The 21,606-nt window shown below is 45.1% G+C and overlaps 2 protein-coding genes and 1 long non-coding RNA gene across 8 annotated transcripts; 1 reads left to right on the forward strand and 2 right to left on the reverse strand.

Annotated features, from left to right (window-relative positions):
• Window positions 1–1,423: 1,423 nt before the first annotated feature.
• Window positions 1,424–15,230, reverse strand: ctbp1 (C-terminal binding protein 1). Of its 5 annotated transcripts, none has more exons than XM_035650165.2 (11): window positions 14,912–15,230; window positions 13,805–13,853; window positions 13,336–13,479; window positions 9,695–9,849; window positions 8,588–8,732; window positions 8,286–8,492; window positions 7,785–7,999; window positions 6,689–6,819; window positions 6,454–6,581; window positions 5,587–5,704; window positions 1,424–5,452 (listed from the first exon to the last, which is right to left on the reverse strand). In XM_035650165.2, exons 3-11 carry the CDS (start codon window positions 13,394–13,396, stop codon window positions 5,266–5,268), a joined length of 1,347 nt encoding a protein of 448 aa, XP_035506058.1. In that variant the 5' UTR covers window positions 13,397–13,479; window positions 13,805–13,853; window positions 14,912–15,230; the 3' UTR covers window positions 1,424–5,265. The 5 variants fall into 5 exon arrangements, with proteins under 5 accessions (XP_035506058.1, XP_035506059.1, XP_035506060.1 ...); XM_035650166.2 differs by lacking the exon at window positions 14,912–15,230 and adding an exon at window positions 14,557–14,718; XM_035650167.2 differs by lacking the exon at window positions 14,912–15,230 and adding an exon at window positions 14,235–14,534.
• Window positions 13,364–17,279, forward strand: LOC118319642. The gene is made up of 2 exons (XR_004796062.2): window positions 13,364–13,499; window positions 17,051–17,279. It is a non-coding gene; the product is annotated as an uncharacterized LOC118319642 (long non-coding RNA).
• LOC118319637 (protein FAM53C) lies at window positions 15,642–21,398 on the reverse strand. 2 transcript variants are annotated; one of them, XM_035650170.2, is made up of 5 exons: window positions 21,197–21,398; window positions 19,215–19,466; window positions 19,064–19,124; window positions 18,150–18,982; window positions 15,642–17,173 (listed from the first exon to the last, which is right to left on the reverse strand). In XM_035650170.2, the coding sequence occupies exons 2-5, from the start codon at window positions 19,296–19,298 to the stop codon at window positions 16,916–16,918; spliced, it is 1,236 nt and encodes a 411-aa protein (XP_035506063.1). In that variant the 5' UTR covers window positions 19,299–19,466; window positions 21,197–21,398; the 3' UTR covers window positions 15,642–16,915. The 2 variants fall into 2 exon arrangements, with proteins under 2 accessions (XP_035506063.1, XP_035506064.1); XM_035650171.2 differs by lacking the exon at window positions 21,197–21,398 and adding an exon at window positions 20,871–21,180.
• Between the last annotated feature and the right edge of the window lie 208 nt (window positions 21,399–21,606).

Here is a 21,606-nt window from a genome sequence, read left to right on the forward strand (position 1 = left end):
GATGAAATCTAGCGAGCCCCCCTCCTCCTCCTCCTCCTCTTCCTCCTCTTTCTCCTCTTGAACTAAACAAACAAATAAAAAAAATCTGGCTGCACAGCATGGAGGATATGGAAGCGGGAGAGGTGGATGATGCTCCTCAGCACTATGTTGCACATTCCTGAATGGGTCCTTTGGAAGAAACAGGCCGAAATGTGTTTGAAGTGTGTGTGTGTGTGTGTGTGAATCAGGTTTGTTAAATACTACTCACATCCTGGGCCTCCTATAGACACACACACACTGTTATGTAATACTGAATGTCGACTGTCCCGCACGTCAACACTGGGTAAGGCTGCATGCAGCAGTAGTCGTGCTGGTCTCCAGTTCCAAGTATCCATACACGACAAAATTAGATGGGCAGTTCGTTTTTCACTGGCTGGTCAGTCCACCACATTGGTCCTGAAATATCATGACAACTAAGGGATTGAGTGCAATTACTGTATAAAATGGTCGCCTTAGGACGATTCCTGCTCACTATTTTTTTTTCCCCCTAATCAACTTGAACTTTAATATTTGAAGTTGGTAATAGGATGGTATTATACGCCCCATAATAGCCAATAACATTGTTAACAAATTCCTGATTTACCACCAAATTGTCCTTAGTAAAGAAACAAGTTATATACCTACAATCAAGGGTACCGCCACTGATTTAACACATTTGACACTGTTTACATGTGCTGGGGAGAACCACTGCATTTCAAAAAAGTTGTCCCTTCGGAGGGAGCTGCGTTAAGGCAAAACTTTTAATTGTCCAAAATGAGTGCAATGCTAAATCGGTGGACTAAATTTTTCCAAGATAGTGTCATATGCATGAGTGTAATTACTGAAAATAATCATAGGATGAACATCATGGAGTTATTACAAAAACCTGAAGGCATCAGCCATCAGCAAGGGCTCCGAAAACCAGCGCTGGTGAGGGGACCTCATCTCTCAGTTCCTTCACTCCATTTTAAGAGCAGACTGCTGGTTATGTGCATGTGGTAGCAATTTTGGGGCTGATAATACTCCACCCTCCCCTGCCCAGTGGGTGCACACAGAAACCCTCTTTCCCGCACTTCCCCACCTAGTCTTCCCACTTGTAAAGCTGTGCCTGGTCTGGCACAGCATTCAGCCCTCGCTGCTTTGAAAAAAAAAAGCGCTGACAAATTTGCAGTGGCAAATACTTTTGTGAATAGTGAAAACTTTGTAAACAGAGCTCCGTGTCCTCAACCTGCTGAGCGTAAGCACTGGGACTCCATAATGACAACTGGCATGTCACCAACTCACTGACCGCTATGATCAAGCACAGAGAAATGAAATGACCAGAGGTAGAGTTCAGTACGCAAAATGATCCTTGGTACAAGTAGAAAATTCGTTTTTTGGAAACTTAAAAAAACTACAGCAAATGTTTATTTTTTAAGATTTTATTAAAATACGGTGTGGAGTTGAAGTTACCATCACAAACATGATTGTTTCTAATAAAAAAGTAAACAAAACAAAAATAAAGCTTAAGAGCCTAGTTACAGGAGAGATTTTTTTGTCATTTTTGTTTTTTCTTTTTGTTTTTGCAGTCTGGTGAAAGAAAAGAAAAAATTCACAATGAGAGTGAGTGGAAAAAAAAAACATGTTCACATGTTGTAAAAATACATTTCCCAATTTTAACATTACACACAGTCACTTCCAAACATTCATTCATTCATTCCTTGTTAGATGGTTAGATGTCAGTGCTAAAAAAAAAAAAAAAGCAATACAGAGGAAATAAAAAAAAAACAAGTTCAGACCTGTGCACAAAGGGGAAACGAGGGGAGAGGAGTTTTCTAAAAATGCAGGAGGCTGTTCGGAAAACTGGGGATGAGGGACACGAGACGGAGGGCGACTGCTGGAGGATATGTGTGCATTTGAACCCTGAGAGAAAAAGTGACCGATTCTAACCGGAATTTTCTGTTGTTTTTTTTCCTTTTCTTTTTTTTTTTTCTTCATCGAAAGACCACACCAGTGTCCGCAATGCCCTCCCACTCTGGCAGCACTGTGAAAGACACTATAAGCGTCCCAGAGTAGTGGTGGTGGTGGGTGAGGGGGGCATTCTCACACCCAAGAGTGAAATATCAGCTGTGGCTTTGTGTGCATACACACTGTGCTTATCTCTTAGCCTACGCATATGCACACCGCCGGGCTGACTTGACAATTAAAACTACAGGAAAAAAACAACCCATAACGTTAATGCACATTAAGAAATCATACTGGAGTTATGCGTTTGTAGAATGAGCCAAAAACTGTCTACACAAGACTAAATGTGGTTCATCACTAAAAAGAAATGCAAGGTGTGCCGATTTAGAACTGTTGGGGTGTGAAGGGCTTTTTGCGGAGCGGCCTTGATGGTGGCCCGTACTTTTCGACTGGGTGTGTCTTCACCTGCTGTGGTCAACTGTATTAAGGCAGTGAGTGGTTCCATGGCGACTTTCTATAACAGCTACTTTAACAGGGAGAGAATAATATAAGGCCCAGAGGATATCAGCTGGAAAGGACAGTTGGGATAAGACAAATTATATATATATATTTTCTTTTTTTAAATCACCAGGAGAGGGTTCTCGTTTTCTCTGAAATGTTTCAGTACAACATGTAGAACACAGACAGCATATCCATAAAAATGAAATCCTACAATAAAAACAGAATGGTTTTCATAACAGTGCACTGCTGAACTGAAAAAAAATAATATATATATATAATCATCATCATCATCAACAGCAAATTTTAAGATTACTATAACGCTCATAATCTGAACTATGGGGGGGGGGGTATCTTTTTAAAAATATATACTCATCACATGACAGAGGAGCCTAGCATCTCAGGACAAGGACATGCTCCATGTCTCTCATAGACTCTGAAGGAAAAAACTGTACATCACTGGAAACTGACCACGACAAAAATGGCAACTCGAGTTGAAAACACTCTGAGGGGGAGAAGGCCGGGGAGCAGAAGGGAAAGAGCATGATGACACCAATTTTTTGGGCCAATAGTATTTTCCCCAAAAAAACATTACCTCACATGCACTAAAGATAGAGCAGCTTGACAAGAAAGGGGGATGGGGGTCAACAAAACAAAAAACAGCATATCTACTACGACTGTTCTAATAACAGAGAACTAGCAGACCACGACGACCGCCTTTTGTTGGTTTCTTCTTCTCCTTCCTCATTTTCATTAGCCAGTAAGATGGAGGTCGAAACACAGTAACTACAGTCTGGAGTCTAAGAATGGGAAAGCATTGTGCTGAATTTTCCACAATGAGGAAATAAAGCTAAAGGGAAAGAGACACTGGTTTTGAAGCCTGAGTATTCAGTGACCTATAGCGAAACCTACAAAGATGTTGTCAATTTATTTCATGGGGCAATGTGTGTTTTGTTTTTTTATTGTATCATTACTGCTACAATTTCACAACCCTTCTGATAAAGAACAGTAAAGAAGTATCTAGAAAATCTGTACAAAAAAATAAAAGGGTATGCACGGTACATTCAATATCTGTTACTGAGGTACTAGAAAGGTGTTCCCTTGACACCAGGGCAACAGCGTTAAAGAGTTACTCCTAGGGACTATTCCTTTGGAAAGACAACAGCTTGTTATCATAGCAGGGTGAGGGGACACACACACCCAGAACCACAGGCATGTACACGTACACACGTACACACGTACACACACACACACACACACACACACACACACACACACACACACACACACACACACACACACACACACACACACACACACACACACACACACACACACACACACACACACACACACACACACACACACACACACACACACACGTCATCATCAATAAAGCCGGCATGCAAGAACGCTGTCCCCTTGCTCTTTCAGGGAATCTAATCTCTACTGTCCCTTCCCGCTTAAAGGAATTGGTGGATGCATACTGGTTCATGAGCAGATGTGTAGGGTCGGTGATGAAAGTGGGAGAAGAGTGGAGGGTGGGTGGGTGCAAAGGGGTGGTGGTGATGTTGGATGCAGTGAGATCTTAACAAACAATAAGGCGGTAGTTTATCCCCAGTCATCCGTCCTGTGTTCTGAATGTCGGCAGTTTGTGATCATGTTCTTCATCACTAAAGCTAACGTGCAACTGTCCATCTGTTGGTGTGAGACCAGCTCTGAGTGGTTAGACAGTGCCCTCTGCTGGCCAGGTCCCTAACATGCTGTTGTTAAAAATCTGCTGCATACTGTGTGTGTGTAGAGACCAAACATGCAGCACTCTGGGAGCTGTCATGGGGGAAATTCATACCTAGGTGCTCTTTGATATGATGCTTTAAGCCAATATGTCGAGACAGAATAATCCATGAGGGACAAAACCTGTTTAAATACAGGTCTGACTGTCCTTAGATTGAACAATCACAGCTGAACATGTGACAAAAGATCTTGCATATCACTACAACCAGGTTGGCAATTAAATCACCAGCTGAGCAGATAAAATGTACTTTTAAGGTCTGACAGCGTCGTGGATTCCTGATGAGCAGGCTGATGACAGTGCCCGGAGAAGAACTAGGGCCAAAACAATCGGAGGGTTAGCTAGATGCCTGATGGTTAGGACAGGATGTACTGGTTGTGATTCTGTCTGGTAGTACACATTTTTACCCCATCACAAGAAAGTTTGAGGGTTAGAAAGAAAGAAAAAAAAGAAGAAGAACCAGATAGCAGTAACATGAGCCATTATTGTAGGGGGGTGGGGGGTGGGGGGGGGGCTTCAAACTTTCTGCCTCTTCCGGTCAGAGTCAGAGGACGGCCGGAGGCAGGAGACCGTAAAGCCTCGTGTCAGAAATGCTTTTTTTTTTTCTTAAAACAAACAAAACATCTAGAACCACAATAGATCAATTTTCCATTAAAACAACAGCCAACTAAGGAAATAAACCAATCAAATCTTTGAATCCTTGAGAACAGAGTTATTGCTGACGTTGTGGGGAAGTGTAGGGAGGAGGGGATGGCGGGTGGGTGGGGGACATGAGGACTTGGATGGAGGGAAGTGTGTGTGTTCTGGAGGGATGTGAGTGGGATGCGTGGGGGTGGGCTGGGAATAGGTCACTCATGGGCTGGTTCTGTGATCTGAGAAACGACTGTGGAGATCCACGTCGGGTCAAACTGGTGCTGCCCGATGTATTGGAGGGTTGTGGGCTGTGTCTGATGTTGGGTGGAGGGGGGGTGGTTTCCAGAGGTGACGGAATGTGCTGGCGGTGGCAGGAGGGGCTATTGGTCAGAGGGGATGTCTCTGTCGGCTTCGGCCTTAGTAGGCTGCCCTGGGGAGGGGGCATGAGGGGGGTGAGAGACGGGGGCGATGCCATGCGCCAGGGTTCCTGAAACCAGGCTTTCAACCCCTGTGCCAGCTCCAGGGAGACCCCCTGCAGCTGCAACATTGATCAGGCCGGGAGGAAATCTGAAACCGACAGAAAAGCGAAAGAATCATATGAAGGCTGATCCGAACTGCCTCCAGATCCATCTTCAGCCTCATGACCCTTGAGTGACGTCTAATCCCTGTCCATTCTCATCTTCTACGTCCAGTCAACTCACCTGTAAGTGGCTCCATTAAGCTCTGGGTGAACAGTGGCCGCCTCCATACTGGGCCACTGAGAGGCTGCCATCAGGTATTCCTTGTTCACGCAGTTCTTCAGACTGTCAGGGATTCGCCCTAGAGCAGGAAGAACGGACCGTCACTACCTCATTGAAGTTCCGTTGGAAAGAGTTCATGCTTCTGACGGCATCCATTTGACGCAAAAACTACTTAAATTTTCCTACAAATATGGAAAACGGGCCAAGAAAGAACCCATTCAATTTTTGCGCAGAATTTTTTTTTTCTCATTTTCTTTAACATTGAGATTTTTTCTTGATGAAAAAAAAGAACATTTAGGGAACTGTTATCTATGAGTGTGAGCAGTTTGTTGATGCTTGAATTAATTTCAAGCAGACCATGAGACCTTTGGACTCGGGTTTAAGTATTCTCTCTATTGAATGCCATTCTAGCTAGCAAATATAAAATATGATCAAAAATTACAACAGAATGGCAATGTATACATACACACACATTCAAAATTCTTTTCTTAGTGCCAATAGTTTGGGTAAAGACTTTATGCGGTTCTTTGTGAATGCAAAGTGAATATTTTTGAGTTGGTCATTCAGTATATGTTATGTGATTGTGTCATGTTGAGCTCAGTGACATTGTAAAAGGGTATTCTCACCAATTTGTAACATAATAGAAAATTGTATGTATCAGTTCATCCAACAAGTTATTCGCAGATATGAACATAAAAAGTCAGATCATCAAAGCCTCTTCTATACATACATCCATAATTCTTTAATCGCTCTGACCACGTCCCTTTCTGTACAGTATATATGTACTAATCAGTTCATTTGAGTGAATCAAGAATGGGTGTGCTTTACCAGTGATGGCGCGCCGAACCTCCCGGGCTGCCTCCTCACGAGCCTCCACAGAGGCCTGCTCACTGTACCAGGATGTGTGCGGGGTACAGATCAGGTTAGGAGCGTCCTTCAGAGGGCCTGTGGAGAAACTGTGAAGAAGGAGAGAGGTTGTTACAGAGAAGGGTGTGGAGGTTGTGGTATCATGCACATCTCTGTGCAGATATGGCCCGTTGTGGCCCTGGTGCATCATGGTTACCTGAAGGGTTCCGTCTCGTGGACATCCAGGGCGGCCCCTCGTATCCGGCCCTCTTTCAGGGCCTGCGTCAATGCTTTCTCGTCCACCAGGCCCCCTCTTGACGTGTTCACCAGGAAGGCTCCCTGACGCATCTGCAGCAAAAAACACAACATAGTAAACACTAGTGTTGGGTGGTGATCTCTATAGTCATCAATCATCGACCTGTGAAAGTTCCAAAAGCTGGTATGATGACAGGGCTCATACTGTGACAGGCCACCTATGCTAAAGCAGGAATTTACTTAGCTAATGCTAGCTAACATGTCGTTTACATTATTTCTACCATAGATTCCAAAGCTAATGCAGGTAAACCTCAAAGCGCATTTTATTCCTCACAAACAGCAAAGAAGGAAAAAAAACCGAAACTGAGGTAGATGTTGGATTTGATAAGATGCAGAATGATTAATTAACAAATGGTTTGATAAATTTAAATAAAACTCAAAACCACAGACTCATAATCCGACTAATACTCAGTATTATACAGTATAGTCTGGGTCCTCTCGGTTTATTTTCGATTTCCGAGAGGTGTTACTAATGGACGCAGAGCAAAATGCCTCCTGACACAATTGGATAGACGTACAACCTGTGAGAGCAACGAATCATGTGACTTCTGTTGAGTGATGCGAAAATGTCAACAATCAATGTCAAATGCTCGTTCATCGGCGGCAGCCTTGGTTGTCTACAAAAGCCGCTTCTCTCACGGTATAAACCCAGCCCAATATAAGATAATCGATGGTGATTGGAGCGGCTAGTTTTCTGCCGGAGGAAATCACTTCCCAATAGAGGAGGATTCAGACCGAGTCTGGTGGAGCAAATTAAATGAGCTCCCAGAAATCGTCTGGGTCTCAGGCTGGTGTTCAGATACATCTGATGATAATGTTCAGTCTTATTAGTAAGGACATACAGACAGGCTGTTTATTTACAGTATGTTAACCAAGCCAACATATGTGCACCTAAATAAGACGCTGCTTTTACTAAACACTTCAAAATAGTCGTAGGCAGGAAAAACGCCTACCGATGAGAAGGTGAAGAGGAGACAGATTCAGTCTTTTCTACAGACCTGTTTGATGGTGAAGTCATTGATGAGGTGGTGGTTGTGCTCGTTAAGGCTGCAGTGCAGGGACACACAGTCTGAGTGGATGAGCAGGTCCTGCAGAGTGGCCATGCGCTGCAGGCCGAGTGAGCGCTCCACGCCATCGGGCAGGTAGGGGTCGTAGAATATCACGCCGAAGCCAAAGGCCTTGGCCCGCAGAGCCACCGCTTGGCCGACGCGCCCTGCAAGACAAAATGAAATGGCGAGGTTATTAACGGCCACTGTGGTGCCCTTGCGGGAACCAAAATAGAAATCATAAATACCAAACAGGTCCCACAGCATACTTTTTGTCTGACCATCAACTGTCAGCTTGGATTAAAATGATCCCCCGAAGCACTTCGGCACAAATTGTTCAATCATAACTCAACAAAGACAAACACGATCTCAAATCAAAAGGCACCACTGGTATATGTGGCAATAAAACTCCCCAGCTAATCTAGCCACCCCTGTCCCGCACGCTTCACTCACCCAGCCCGATGATGCCCAGTGTCTCGCCCCGGATACGAGCAGCACCGCCAGCCACCTCCCTGATCTGCTCCACACTAGAGGCCCGGGTTCCCTCCCTGAGGGCCTGGTGCATCCAGGTGACTCGCCTGTACAGGTTGAGGATCAGACATAGCGAGGTGTCGGCCGTCTCCTCCACCGAGGATGCTGGGACGTTACAGACGGCAATTCCTGCATTGAAGGGTGAAAGAGATGAGCATCGGTGACAATAGCACCTGTCATGAAGAACACTGAACAACTCTGTGCATCGTCCTGGGTAAGCTGACCTAGTTCAGCAGCTGCTTTGATGTCGACGTTGTCGAAGCCTGAGCCAATCCTCACAATTACGCGTAGGCCTTTAAACTTTTCCAAATCATCTCTGGACAGAGTTATGGTATGGTATAGCAGGGCAGCCACTGCCTCGTTTAGCACCTAGAGAGGGAAAATGTATAGTTAATAATTTATATATTCATCATAACAAAATGCGCTAAACATTAAAATGTTACATCACTTCAACAAAAGGACGTGGATATTAAAGTCACACAGATAATCATCAGGCTGGTCTTACTGAATTTCGGTGGTATGCAAAAAAATTTTTTATGAAAATAACTGTCATATGAAAACGTCTCTTAATACTTAGTACTTGACATTTTAATACACCAGGGTCAATGACAGGTGTTTTCCACCTTATTGATGAACAGTAAAAATAGAGTAGAGCTGCAAATTACCACCAACACGGAGAATGTAGCTTTATTATATGACAGATAAACTGTATTAACAGTTTGCATTGTGACGTAAACTTGACCGGTCCTAATAATTTCTGCTTAGCGTTGGTGTTTATTGAAGCCCCTACCAAAATTATCCGACCTCAGTCAATTCTAGATCAACACAAGCTGTGTTGTAGCTGTTGTAGTCGGTGTTACATGGTGTTCAGGCACATACTGATTACATAAGCCGTCTTTCATTTTTGTGCATCAGCAACAGTGCCCACATTCATCAAATAAAAAACTAATTTGTAAAATACTCGTTATCAATACTTAGTCAGACACTGACACAGTTCTAAACTGAAAGTTAAAGTGCAGCGGCAGAGTCACAACACAGAGTAACAGAGTCTGATCACGTGACAGGAGGGGAGTTGTCCGACAAGGGTGAGGAGGATTTGGCGTCAAAGGTAAAAACGCTATGTCGTAAAGGTCCACCGGCTCACCAACAGATGGGTCAACGTGTTAGAGAGAGCGAGAGAGGCTGAGTAAGTGACAACAGTGCAGAGCGCTTCAGCAGTTCCAGCAGCAGCAGCAGAGTGGGGCTGCCTGCAGCGAAATCTACAATGTATATAGCGGAAACACTGGATTGTGATTAAAGTGAGAACAAGTGTGTGGGTGTGTGTCCTCTACCTTCTCATGGATCTCTTGTGTGGACTGGGCATCGCAGAAGGCCACTGTGGCCACATCTTTGAGAATGGGCATTTCCACAGTGCAGTCACGCCCGTCCAGCAGGGCCACCAGGGGCCGCGGGTGCATTGGCCCGTTCAGGATGGGGGGTCGGATACCTGAAGAGGTGGGGAAAACCAGTGTTGTTGTTGCACGCAAGTAATTAATAAAAGCAGCTTATTATCTCATAATCATAACAAATGCAGAAAAAAAATGCTACAAAAATACCTTCAAACACATCAAAGGCAAATGAATATATAAAAGCCGCCAGTTTAATGTTTCCACCTTGTTCTCACTGCTGCGACACAGCTTGTTGATGCTGCTTGTATTTCAGGACCATTTGAGTTTAGCTGGAGGTTATTGACTCAACAGTCTGCATTTCCCACGTAGACTACCCCACGTGATGCAAGTCCTCAAAACCTCACACAAAATCCCCCTTCACACATGACTACAGCTAATGGGGCTAACTGCAACACTTTTTAGACAACAATAACTCTGACTTCTATGGTTCCTTTCTCCAGCAACTAGGAAACTACCAGAATGTGTGGGGTCTATGTGTTCCCACTGACGCGATATGTTCTTTGGTTACAAAAGTGATGTGTAACTAAATCTGTGATGGCCCATGGAAAGTGTCCAGCATCCTGTCCTATTTGGTATTGACCTCCTGCTCTGTTTAGGAATGTGTGGAACCAATATACACGGTCAGGTCTTCATCAATCCATCTCCGTTCTGCTCTGATCCCGAGTCTCCTCATAAGAGCGAAGGCTAGATAGCGGTAAATGAGGTGGAGTCCTTTTGATCGTGTTTTAATTCTGGGAACTTGACCTGCGTACTGTATGAGTGGTGCACAGCCGCACACACAGAGGAGGGGGGGGCTGGGACAGAAGAGGTGATGGAGTGTGGCGGCTGGGGGAGGGGTGGAGAAAACTGCAGGGTCTTGGAAAGGAGGTGGAGGGGGTTCATGAGGGGGTCTGAGTCATGACCTAAATTCTCCTGTCTGGAAAAGTCCCTCCTTCCTATTTTTTTGATTCTCCACCTTTCTTCAAACACACACACACACACACACACACCTTTTGGGCAAAATCTGCATATTTGCATATTCAAGGGCATTATTGTTTTCATCGTTCTGCCAACAAAAGGAAATCAAACAAATCAATGTCAGATCTCCACCAGAATGTTATTGTTGAATTAAATACAGAGAAAAATTAAATAAATTGACTAACGGTTACATTAGTGTTGCCTTTTACACCTCTCCCTCCCTCTCTCTTCTTTCTCAGCAGATCTTGGCTTGGACAAACCCCACACATGGACCAGTACACAGTATCTTGTCCCTGCTGCGTGACAGGTGTGTGTTATGTCTCCGGGGTGGGGGAGAGAGTCTAGCTGGAACATTTACTTGGACAGAGGGCAGGAGGTAATGGTGAGACTGTAGAGGAGGGAAGGGACCTGGTAGCCGTGGGTGGAAAACAAATATTTGCTAACACTTCCCCTGACGTCTGAGCATTTCCAAATGCATGCATTGAATGCACACAGGGAAAAATCAGAAAGAAAAACATACAGCCTAGTACTCTTATTAAAATGTACAATCAACTCAGCTGGGTTTAGCAGTGCGACTCACATTCATTGCAAATGGCTCAAGAAGGCTAGCAGGCCTACTGCGAGCCACTGAGAGCACAAAGAGACGCTCACTATAGAGAAAAATCCAAGGGGGTTCATCACAAAGACCCTCTCTGAAAAAGTACTTCTGGAAATATACAAGTAGGCCTACACACAGAGTAATTTGAGTAAAGGACACTGGCATACCCAAAGCCTACGAAGCACAAGCATGGCCGCGCACACAATACAATTCATTCAGTGATTCATTCATTCTCCCCCCCTCCTCCCTTTCTTTCCCCTCACTCCCTCCTCCTCTTCTCTCCCCCTCTGGCCACAGTTGGAGGAATAAGAGGTGTGGGGGGAGGGGCAGCAAACGATGATAATGCAGCAAGCAGCAGTACTCCACCCAGACGCAGCTACACACACACACACACTCTTGGTTATTCAGTTCCTTCTTCACGCTGCTACAACACCAATACGCGCACGTGAAAGAGAAACTACACACATATAGCTGCACCACACCCAATCCTCAGACCGCCACCCTCCCTCCATAGTTCACAAATTTCAAAAACACATGCCAAAATAGAAAACACATGAGCACCGTGCCTAACCTTGCATTACGAAGTCTGCCAGCCTGTCTTCCTCTCTCTCTCTCTCACTCTCTCTCTCGCCTTGCTCTCCCTCTATTGCTTTTTTTCCTCCCTCTCTCTCTCTCTGTCAGCCTGCTCTTGGCTGGCTGGATCCCAGCTGTCATCCACGCCCAGCCCCTCCCCCACGCCCGGCCTCCAATCACATGCTGTTCCACTGTAGGCCAGCCAACCAGCACTAACCTCATTAGCATAGCCGAGGCTGAGCCCGAGGTCGGTTTGGGCTGTTGTCGTTTTTTAAAGAGACAGCTGGCCCGTTTCCCTGCCCCACGACCCTTCACCTTGTCCTCTCCCTCTCACCCGTCTCCTGAGACGCTGCCAGACAGTTCCCTCCATTTTAGTGCACCATTATGTCTGAACTCCATCGTCTCCTCTACACCCCATTCCAACTCAAAATACTGTCTCGTCAAGAAATCTTTAGTGTGTCGGCCATGATTGCACATGCTTGTAGCCACATAAAAAGTTTACTTGTCATCTTCAACATGGAGTCTTCAAAGTTCACATTTGTAAATTTCTTGTAAAGAAAGTAAGAAACCCAATCACATTTCACACATTTCAACCAGACTGTAGACATTGCATGAGGTGAATAACACCACAGACAAGTGTGTTAAGCAGTTGCATTTCATTACCCTATAACAAAAAAATGCTCAGAGATCCGATTCCATTTACACTACTGTCATAATGCGACTGCGGATGTTATTGACGTGCGTCTGCCATGGTGAACTACAAATTCAGCTCCGTCCAGCATTTTTTTAGAGTGTATTACCACCGTGTGACATAAGATGTAAATGCTTCATATGTCACTGCAACTTACATTATGACATGGGTCCCTTCTCTGTCATATTCATACTCTTCTACTTCTCCTTCTTACGATTTAATCATTTGTTCGTGCATGGCGCGTCACGTTAAATATTGCTGCTGCAATGAATTGTGGGGCGTCTATTTCTCCTTTTGTTTCGCAAAGGAAGAGAATCCGAACAGCTCTAATCATGGCTGTCAATGAAATAATTCAAGATTTAGGAAACTTACACACACACAAAGTGTGTATTGGATCAAAATCACTTACTGCCCCTTTAAGTAAAGAAATCGGCCTCTGCTTTGATCTTCCTAAACTGTTAGCAGTTACAGGCTCAAATGAAAAATGCAGCAGCTTTCACATGTGAACATAAGGCATGAATCTTTTGCACTCGGATATGACAGATTAGTTTTCATTTTTACAGGACCTTATTCAGTTATCAATAATTACACAAAAAGACAATAAAATGTTAATACTTAACATTAAAGTAAGAAAAACTACCTCATAATGGCAAGCTCCAACAATTTCTTGATCTACTTTATTTAGGGGAATTTATGAAACCTCACCCTCACAGATGCGGTCAAGTCTCTGCCGCTTGACTTGTTTGTGTTTGTCCATCAGCGCCATAAACTACGCAGTCTGAACCCGGAGCAGCGAAGAACAGATCCAAGTGTTGAGGAGCCCCTCGAGTGATGTCCGCTTCAATTCACCTGTACACAAATTGGAAAAAGTCAGTAAAGGACATCAACAGAAAAAAACGTGGTCATATTGCCATATTTAACTGATTGGGTGTCTGTGTTCTGTAGAATAGTGAACTGAAATATTACAATTGCATGTTCTTGGTCCCAGCAGATTACGGCCGTAACAAATCAATAAATCCACTGGTAACAATTAAAACAAGGGCATTACATTTTTGTTTTAATTGAAAATTCCAGGCTCGTCACTAAACCTTGATCATCGATGACAAATGACTGCATGAACCCAAAGAAACGAGCGAGAGTGATATTTCTACGGTGACAGACTGAAGACACTCACCTGAAGGATGATGTCCGTTGTGCCAGTCAGGTTGACAACTTAGTTGACACTGTAAACAGGGGGAGAGGTATCCTGACGTTAGACATGATAACGTCATGTACTTGGTCTCAGTGCAGGTGGTTTGTTAGGAGAACAACAACTCCATGTGACCAACGGTGGCACAGATTTAAACACAAGTGTCGATACAAATGTGACCAACAAGTTATTCGTGATCAAAACCAGAAACTCTTACAGATGTTTGCTCTTTTCTCTTTTTTTAGGCTGCTAATGTTGTTGACCACGGTTTTCCCTGAACTTTGTGGTCAACTTTACTTTAGCTTGTACAAACGCCACCACTCGCGCGCACCGTTAACGTTCATCCGCCTGCGGTCGTCGCGGGGAGATTTCGCGGTGGAAAGATCACAGAGCCCCCCGTTAGCGGCCAACTTACCGTTAACTAACTAGCCCGAGGTGCTAGCTAACCCCTTGGCTAAGCTACCGAGGAGAACCGGGACTATCGCAATGAATGGTGGACATGTATCTGTCCCGCTCGAATGCCGGTCAACACGTTCACCCCACGCGACGAACCCACGACACTCAGTCCGGTCACTCGGAAGTAGATATACAGTCGCGAGTCGGGCTAACGCTAGCTAAACACATAGCACCGCTATGCTAGCTAGCCAGCTAGCCGATGTGGGCAAGCTAACACAAACACAAACAGTTGAGGACCAAAAGTGGCCAATGCTGTCATTTAACTGCAAAGTCTCGCCTACTCTGGCACATGTGCGGCGCTCGGCGTCAGTTAACTCCCACCAACCGGCTGAGCGTGTCAAAATAAAACATCTGTAGCTGCAACTATCAGGCGGTTTGCAGTGATGCTAACGTTAGCTAGCCAGCGCCGTTAAGTAGCGTGCCGCCGTGCGTGTGGGAGGGAGAGAGGCGGAGGGGGGGAACCAGTCCGTCCGATTTGTTATCAGCGAGTGGCGCTACAATGTGAAATATCTCATCCAGGAGCAGAACACAATGGTCAATTCTACGGGGAAATGTGAGTCGCCCACATGGCCGGATTCAAGCGTGGTCACTTTCGAACTCAGTGTAAGAATCTTGCAAAAATGGTAAATTATTTACCCCGAATAAACTCTTTCAAGAGTGCCGAGACAGTGTGCGTGCGTCGGCGGTGTTCCCTTTCTCCCGATCGCCATGAAATTAGACAAAAGAGGAAGTGGCTTGTTGGTGGTGGTGGGGGGCAGACGGCCCGTGAAAAAGCCTCGTTGACCTGGAAGGAGCGCCCTCATCTCCCATGGCGGAATGGCGATCAGTCTGACATGCAACACTCCCACTTGTTACAATCCTGCATATATAGTTATTACAATCGAGTGTACTTTATCTGCATCCACCGAAGAGTTGATTCAAACTTCCAACTGTATTCTTCCGTTGCACACGGCCCTAACCCGGGTTAATAAATGAGTGAGATAAAGATCCCCCCAGCAGAAAATGTAACTGTCTATACATCAGACATTTAACTACATGTTATATTTCGGACTAAATGTTGGAAATATAACATTGTTCTAACTACACCCCCTCCCCAAATATAAAATAAATAATTTTAATAAAAATAATAATTATAAACAAATTTCTGTCACCTATTGCCATGGCCTATATTTGATAAAACTGTCATGCAAATCCACCCATAACTTTGAATTATACTGCTAACAAACAAACTTATCACATTCGCCACCATGGCTGAGGTAATCAAAATCAGTATTGTGCTGAAATCAGCCACTAGAGGTCATACAATAAACAATCTATTGACCCCCTGTATAAAGGATCAACTATTTCGAATGAAAGACAAGACACCTTTTGGAAAAAAAAATATCATTCTCTATTAAAGTTTATTTGTAAATTAATTGTGCAACAGGAATATTTCCATCTGAAAACACATGAAAAATCATTTCTGAAAGGCCACCAAATCATTCGCATCACTCCCACCCTTGTCACATACACTCATAGAATTGGCTCGACATGTGTACTCACTCTAACCACTGTACAGTACATTTCATTGTGCCTTATCAAGTCCAGCTGCAGCATCGATTCAGTTATTCAACTGACAATTAGAGTGCATGTACCACCTGTTAAAAAAATATTCGAATCGGCGCAATGGAGTTTGCAAAAAAGTCTGGCTGTGAAAAGAAGACCAGAGCCCCAAGAACTCTGTATTTTAAGCTTAAGGCATGGTCAGTTTACAGTATCCTCAGTATGGCTGCTGACGTTAGTGTCCAAATGATTGAGAAAAGAAAAACAAGAAAAAAGAACACATGAATAAAAACGGGTGCATATCCTTTCTTCCATCAGAAGAAAACCTTCCCATTAATGATGTAGAGTTGCTCCAAAAGGACAAGCTAAATCAATGACAGAACAGCAGGAAAAGTATTTTTATGTCCCCAGGGTCTGCGAGAGATTTAAGGAACTGCAGTGATTTCTTGGAATGTATCCTGTTAGACCTACCGGAGAGCATTTATATATGGATATTTAACTACACTTGGCAAAATTAGGTTAAACTTTACCAACTCGCATACACTTGTCCAAATTCAGAGGCCCAAACACTTGGCTCAGTAGACTGACGACACACAAAGTATCTGATGGGTCATAGAGGAATGCTAGTCTCCATCCCATTTAGTCTGCCTTTAGTGTGTCACTTATGAGCAAATAATGAGATATTCTGCTTACTGCAATATATAATGTTCTTTCATAAGGATATGTAAGGATATCAAGATGCATACCGACAGTTAACGCTAATTAAGACTTGTATCAATGTGAATTATTAGCCAAAAGTCTGTGTGCATGAAAACTTGTTTATTTGTTCATGCACATTTCCCTATGGAGTGTTTAATAGGCAGGCACTGACATGTATTTTGAAATGTTGAATGGTGAACTAGCTCGAGTGTTACAATCATTACATTGTAATTTGATACTGATAACCCTATTTGCTTGGTTCTTGATTACAAACTCTGGATGTAAGCCTTAGGAGGGCAGCAGGTTCCCAAGGATTCTGCCCACAGAGCACACAAAGCCTACTGGTGTGCTTAACGTGGTTATGGAGGCTCTGAGTACACTTGGAGGACCTTCAAGTGGTCAGTTTTCTTCTATAAGGGTCAAATCCAGTTCTGTGCAGTCCCTTTCAAAAACAATCTTTTGCCCTCCATCTATTACAGTCCTTTTGCCTTTATCTTCCTCCTCCTCATCTTCTTCTTCTTCACTTTCACTTAGTGGCCCAATGCTGCCTCGTCCCAGGAACTCTGCAGGGGAGAAGGCTGAGCACTGCTCTGCCTGGGAAGACACTGGTACTATGCAGCCATCTGTGCCACACGCTAGGCTCTCACGATTACCAATCTATACAGGAGAAAGAAGCGTCATAATGTATCATGTGTCAATTCTACCATTAAAATTGGAAAAAATAAATAACTTATGTGTATATAAATAAAACAGCAAACTAAAATGGGGCTCATTCTCTTTCTATGTGCTCATTAATGCAGCTCAATTATCAGCTTCATACATCTAGATCAACACAAGGTAATAAAATAAAAGTGGTGCAGTGGTGACATCACTGGTGATTCCAGGAAGTCTGCATGGATGGCAGTGTCCGTTTCTGAGGCTAAGTATAGATTAATTGACAGTTTGTGTGCTTGGCGGTGTGACCTGGCCAACAAAAGAAAAGGACCAAAGGCACTATTATCTCAGCAACCTAGAGACTCCCATTTACATTTTGTGATTTAAATTAATGCAATTTAATCTTGTTCAATATGTAACACTACCCGACTATCTGACAAACAGAAGGAAAGCATTAGGAGCACCAGCAAACCAACATATTGTAAATTTCTTGCTACCCAACTGTGTGTGTACTGGGTGGTCATAGTGATATACTAACACATAAGTGAGGAGTAACCTATGCATTTAAGGTATAAGGATTTTGACTGTACAGCCTTTATCTACTTCTCATATCAGGGTGGTTTGTTTTGCTTTATTACAAAATCAGCGATTTCCACACTCTGGTTGGAAATTATGTTGTGTTGTTGTGTCTGTTGCCAAGTGGGTGAAATTGCCAGCACCAAAACCCACAAACCAAACTGCACTGACTGAATGTGGAAACAGATACTGGTATGGGGGCCAGGTTCAATTGTGCTGAGCCAGGGTTGTGGGATATAGGGTGCTGACAGAGGCTTAGTATTGCCCTCCAAATTCCAAACAAAAAAATGGGCACAAGTGAACCCAAGCCTGCTGATTACTGATACCACCAACTGTGTGTTTCTCAAAATATGCACCAAAGGCCACCAGAAGCTACGTACCATCTCAGTCCATTCTTGCTCACCTGTGTCATCTTGCTGAAGTCAAGCCCTGGCCTAGGGTAGGGGAGAACATCTGCATCATGGCGCCTCTTCAAACGAGGTTTGCGCATGTCACAGGGCTGTGAGTGGCATCGCGGCATCGCTGGGCGCAGGTCCCGCCTACAGGAGGATGGTGTACTGCAGGCTGAAGTGGGAGATGGAGACAGGGCTGGGTGCTCCATGCCAGAAAAGCCATATGTCAGAGCAGAAGCAGGGGAGGGCTTGGGGGGCAGGAGCACAACAGAGGTGTCCTGAATGTGCACAGGGGAGAGGGAGAAGCGGCGCTGCAGCATTGAGTGTGAAATCAAAGGGGCTGGTGAAGAGGAGCAGGAGGAAGGTGTGGCAAAGGAGGCAGAGCAGGTTCCTTTCAGTGTGTCACAGGGGTCCCATGGGAAGCTCCATGGTAGTGGCGAGTCAGAGGACAGTGCTAAGCTAAAGAAAGTAGGGCTAGAAGATGAGTGTAGAGAGGAAGAGGTGAAAGAGGAATTGGGACCACAAAGTGGCAAAGAGCTGGCTCCAGAGCCTGAACTAGATGCTCCTCCACTTTGGCAGCCACGTTTGACTGGCATCCAAACCTTGGATGCACTTGGATGCCAGGTGGAGCGGCACCGAAACAGGTCCTCTGGAACAGAAAGGGACCGACAGTGGCGTTTTGGAGGTGGTGGCGGGGGTGAGCTTTGTAAAGCCTCATCTGTGAAGGAAACCTCCATTCTCTGGAGCTGTCCTCCAGAGTGGGAAGGAGGCCATAGGGAGTCAAGTCCACAGGATTCATCTAGAATGGGGGCTTTGGATGATGGGTGCGTGGCTGAGCTGGTCTCTGAAAGTGCGAAAAAGATTGACATTAGACAGATATCCTAGGAGACAGGTTGCAAATGCTGCACTTGATTGAACTACTTGCCTTGTCTCGATCTACCAGTACTCCACGAGACAGTGGGACTGGAGCCCACTGCAGGCAATGACTGAAAGAGATACATTAGAACTTAAATTCAGGTGAAAGAAAAGCAAAATTGAAAAAAAAGGGACAAAATATAGTTGTGGGTCCAACTTACCACATTCACATTGAATGAAAAAGCCTTGTGATAAGGCTCTTCCAGACTCTGCTTACGGAGCCGCTCTGTGATAAGCGTCACCATAATTGTAGCTACAATCCAGGGACAGACATGGATGATGCAGAGATTTATTGAGGGCAGTGGAAATTGTATTAGTCAGAATCCTGGCGTGGTTTTGTGGTGTCCCCTCCACACCTCAACCAGCCAAGACTGACCCGCTCACTCACTATGCCGCCGTCATCTTTATGCCACCTAGAGGGACAGAGGAGACACACACACACTTTAGTGAACAGAAGTGTATAAATTTACCAGACAAATCCACCAGGCCTTGGATAAAAGTGTAAAAGCTGCTAATGGGGACTTCCCCTCCAACGTGGTATAACTGCCATTGTGTGAAAAAGCCCACGGCAAGAGGAACAGAGTGGCTGAATGAGTGCGTTCCAAGTACTGGCCACGTATATCTAGGAGACCCACCTCATTCACACATGAAAAGGAAGAGGCAGAAGTTCATGTTCACAAAAGGCAGAGAGAGCACATGGATGTGAGGAGACCCAGAACAAAGAAACACTTCACATTCCATTGTGCAGAGTGAACATGGGCAATTCTTATTTGGACTACAAACACCGACTCTGGTTATTTTAAAGAAACGTCTATAGTATGTTAGTATGCCCCACGTGAAAACACTTGGGGCAACATCGTGACAATCAGGGTGAGTTGGGTCCAATAAAAACAAATGACAAGAGTTGTGAGCTGTGAAGAGAATGGAAGGGGGAGGGAGCGACAAAAAAGGGAAAGGATGGGGGAAGTGTGTGAAAAATGAATGGGGATAGAGGTTGGAAGCATGCCATAGTATCTAAGGGGGACAAAAGAACAGTGAGCAGGTCTCAAGGGCTTAGGTTACCAAGGCAAAGACTAAATGTGTGGTGTGCCCAGGGAGCAGGACCACAAGGTCCGCCGCCTACGTGTCCATTTCAAAAACACACGCTCCTTGGACATGTGAACTTGTAAGATGTTGACCGGTCACTGAAACCACAAACATCTCTGAAGATGAACCTGGACTGTGAGGAATCCCAGGATTCAAATTGAAACTAAAACAGAAAGACAACATGTCAATCACCACCTGCTGTTAAAGTGTAACATGACCTTTCAGTCTTTGCAAGTGCAGGGCACCAAATAAAGATGAAATGGCATGCTGACACACTAGACATTAACGTAGGATGTTGCATCAACTTCAAATTGTGCGTGTCGTTTTGAGTTTTAAAACTCGTCTGTCCACAGATGACTCGTCTGAACCACTTGCAGTTGGCAGTCAGACGTGGCCTTCCCCCACATGCCAGAGGACAAGCTCCTCCACCAGGACAGGGGCACAGGCTAAACCCCATCATGTGGCAGCAGCCTCCGCCTCAGTCATCACATTAGAGCATCCACTCACATCGGTCATAAACAAGTCCTGACTTGGAGATTACTTTTCGCCCTTTCACATCAACAAATAAGTTTGTTGCGCAGCTCAAACCCTCGCCTGCAGAAAGAACTCGCAAGCAAACTAAACTAAACAAACAAACAAACAAACAAACAACCCAATGACGAAATATCCAGCGTCAGCTGCCGGGCAACATGTTGGACTGTTTGACGGGAGACTGGATTCTCGAGCCACACCTGCGAGACTCTTCTCAGCTGCTGGGCAAAGTATGTAGCAGGCTAGCTCTGCGACACGATGCAGCCCGTGTTAGCTAGCCGCCAGGAAAACAAGTGTCTCAGCTGACGCCACCGGCGCCAGCCCGCTCACATGCGGCCCGTCCGCCACCGGGCGAGAGCTCGTCATCGCCGCCATTCGGTCGACTCGAGTGTGCCCGTGAGGCTCATGTTCGAGTCGACGTGTCGGCGGGACCGGTGCGGCGCCTCCGAGTGCCCCGGCTGTAGCTTTAGCTCGCCCGCGCAGCCTGTCCGCACGCTAGCATGCTACAGCTGTCCTGATGCGTTACCTGCGTTCCGCGGTTCCTTAGCAACCAGGGCTGCGCTCGGCGGACGAGCCGCGGCGCCGCTCGGCGGAGTATTTATAGTCTCCGGACGAAACCAACGCGGAGGTAACACAGCGCGTATAGAACCGCCGCTGCAGCGGAGCCGGCGACATTCGCGTGGCGCATACGTTAGTAATAAAGCGTTCGTACTTGTGTTTTCGACTGAAACGACGTTTTTTTTTTTTTAGCAAAGTGTGTTCGTGTTGTTCCGCACGCCTCGGCCCCACAAGTTAGACCGTCCGAAATAAAGTGACAGCATACAATCAGAACGGATCAGACAAACTTAACACCATGCAAACGCATTGTTTTTTTGAGTAATATTCATAGTTATGTAATGTAGATCGCCTAAATATATCCTAAACTACCCATATAAA

This window comes from Scophthalmus maximus, chromosome 9 (assembly GCF_022379125.1).
Source record: "Scophthalmus maximus strain ysfricsl-2021 chromosome 9, ASM2237912v1, whole genome shotgun sequence".
In the NCBI taxonomy this organism is placed as follows: Eukaryota; Metazoa; Chordata; class Actinopteri; order Pleuronectiformes; family Scophthalmidae; genus Scophthalmus; species Scophthalmus maximus.

Bases quoted from the DNA above. Each gene is read 5' to 3' on its own strand.
- ctbp1 (XM_035650165.2), bottom strand. From the start codon at position 13,396: ATGGCGCTGATGGACAAACACAAACAAGTCAAGCGGCAGAGACTTGAC. The intron at 8,733-9,694 runs GTAGAGGACACA...TTCCCTCTCTAG, and splicing joins CACAAGAGATCCATGAGAAG to GTGCTAAACGAGGCAGTGGC. The intron at 5,705-6,453 runs GTAAAGCACACC...TTCCTGCTCTAG, and splicing joins GGTTCGGCGCGCCATCACTG to GGCGAATCCCTGACAGTCTG.
- LOC118319637 (XM_035650170.2), bottom strand. From the start codon at position 19,298: ATGGTGACGCTTATCACAGAGCGGCTCCGTAAGCAGAGTCTGGAAGAG. The intron at 18,983-19,063 runs GCAAGTAGTTCA...TCGCACTTTCAG, and splicing joins TACTGGTAGATCGAGACAAG to AGACCAGCTCAGCCACGCAC. The intron at 17,174-18,149 runs GTGAGCAAGAAT...TCTCCTGTATAG, and splicing joins ACTTCAGCAAGATGACACAG to ATTGGTAATCGTGAGAGCCT.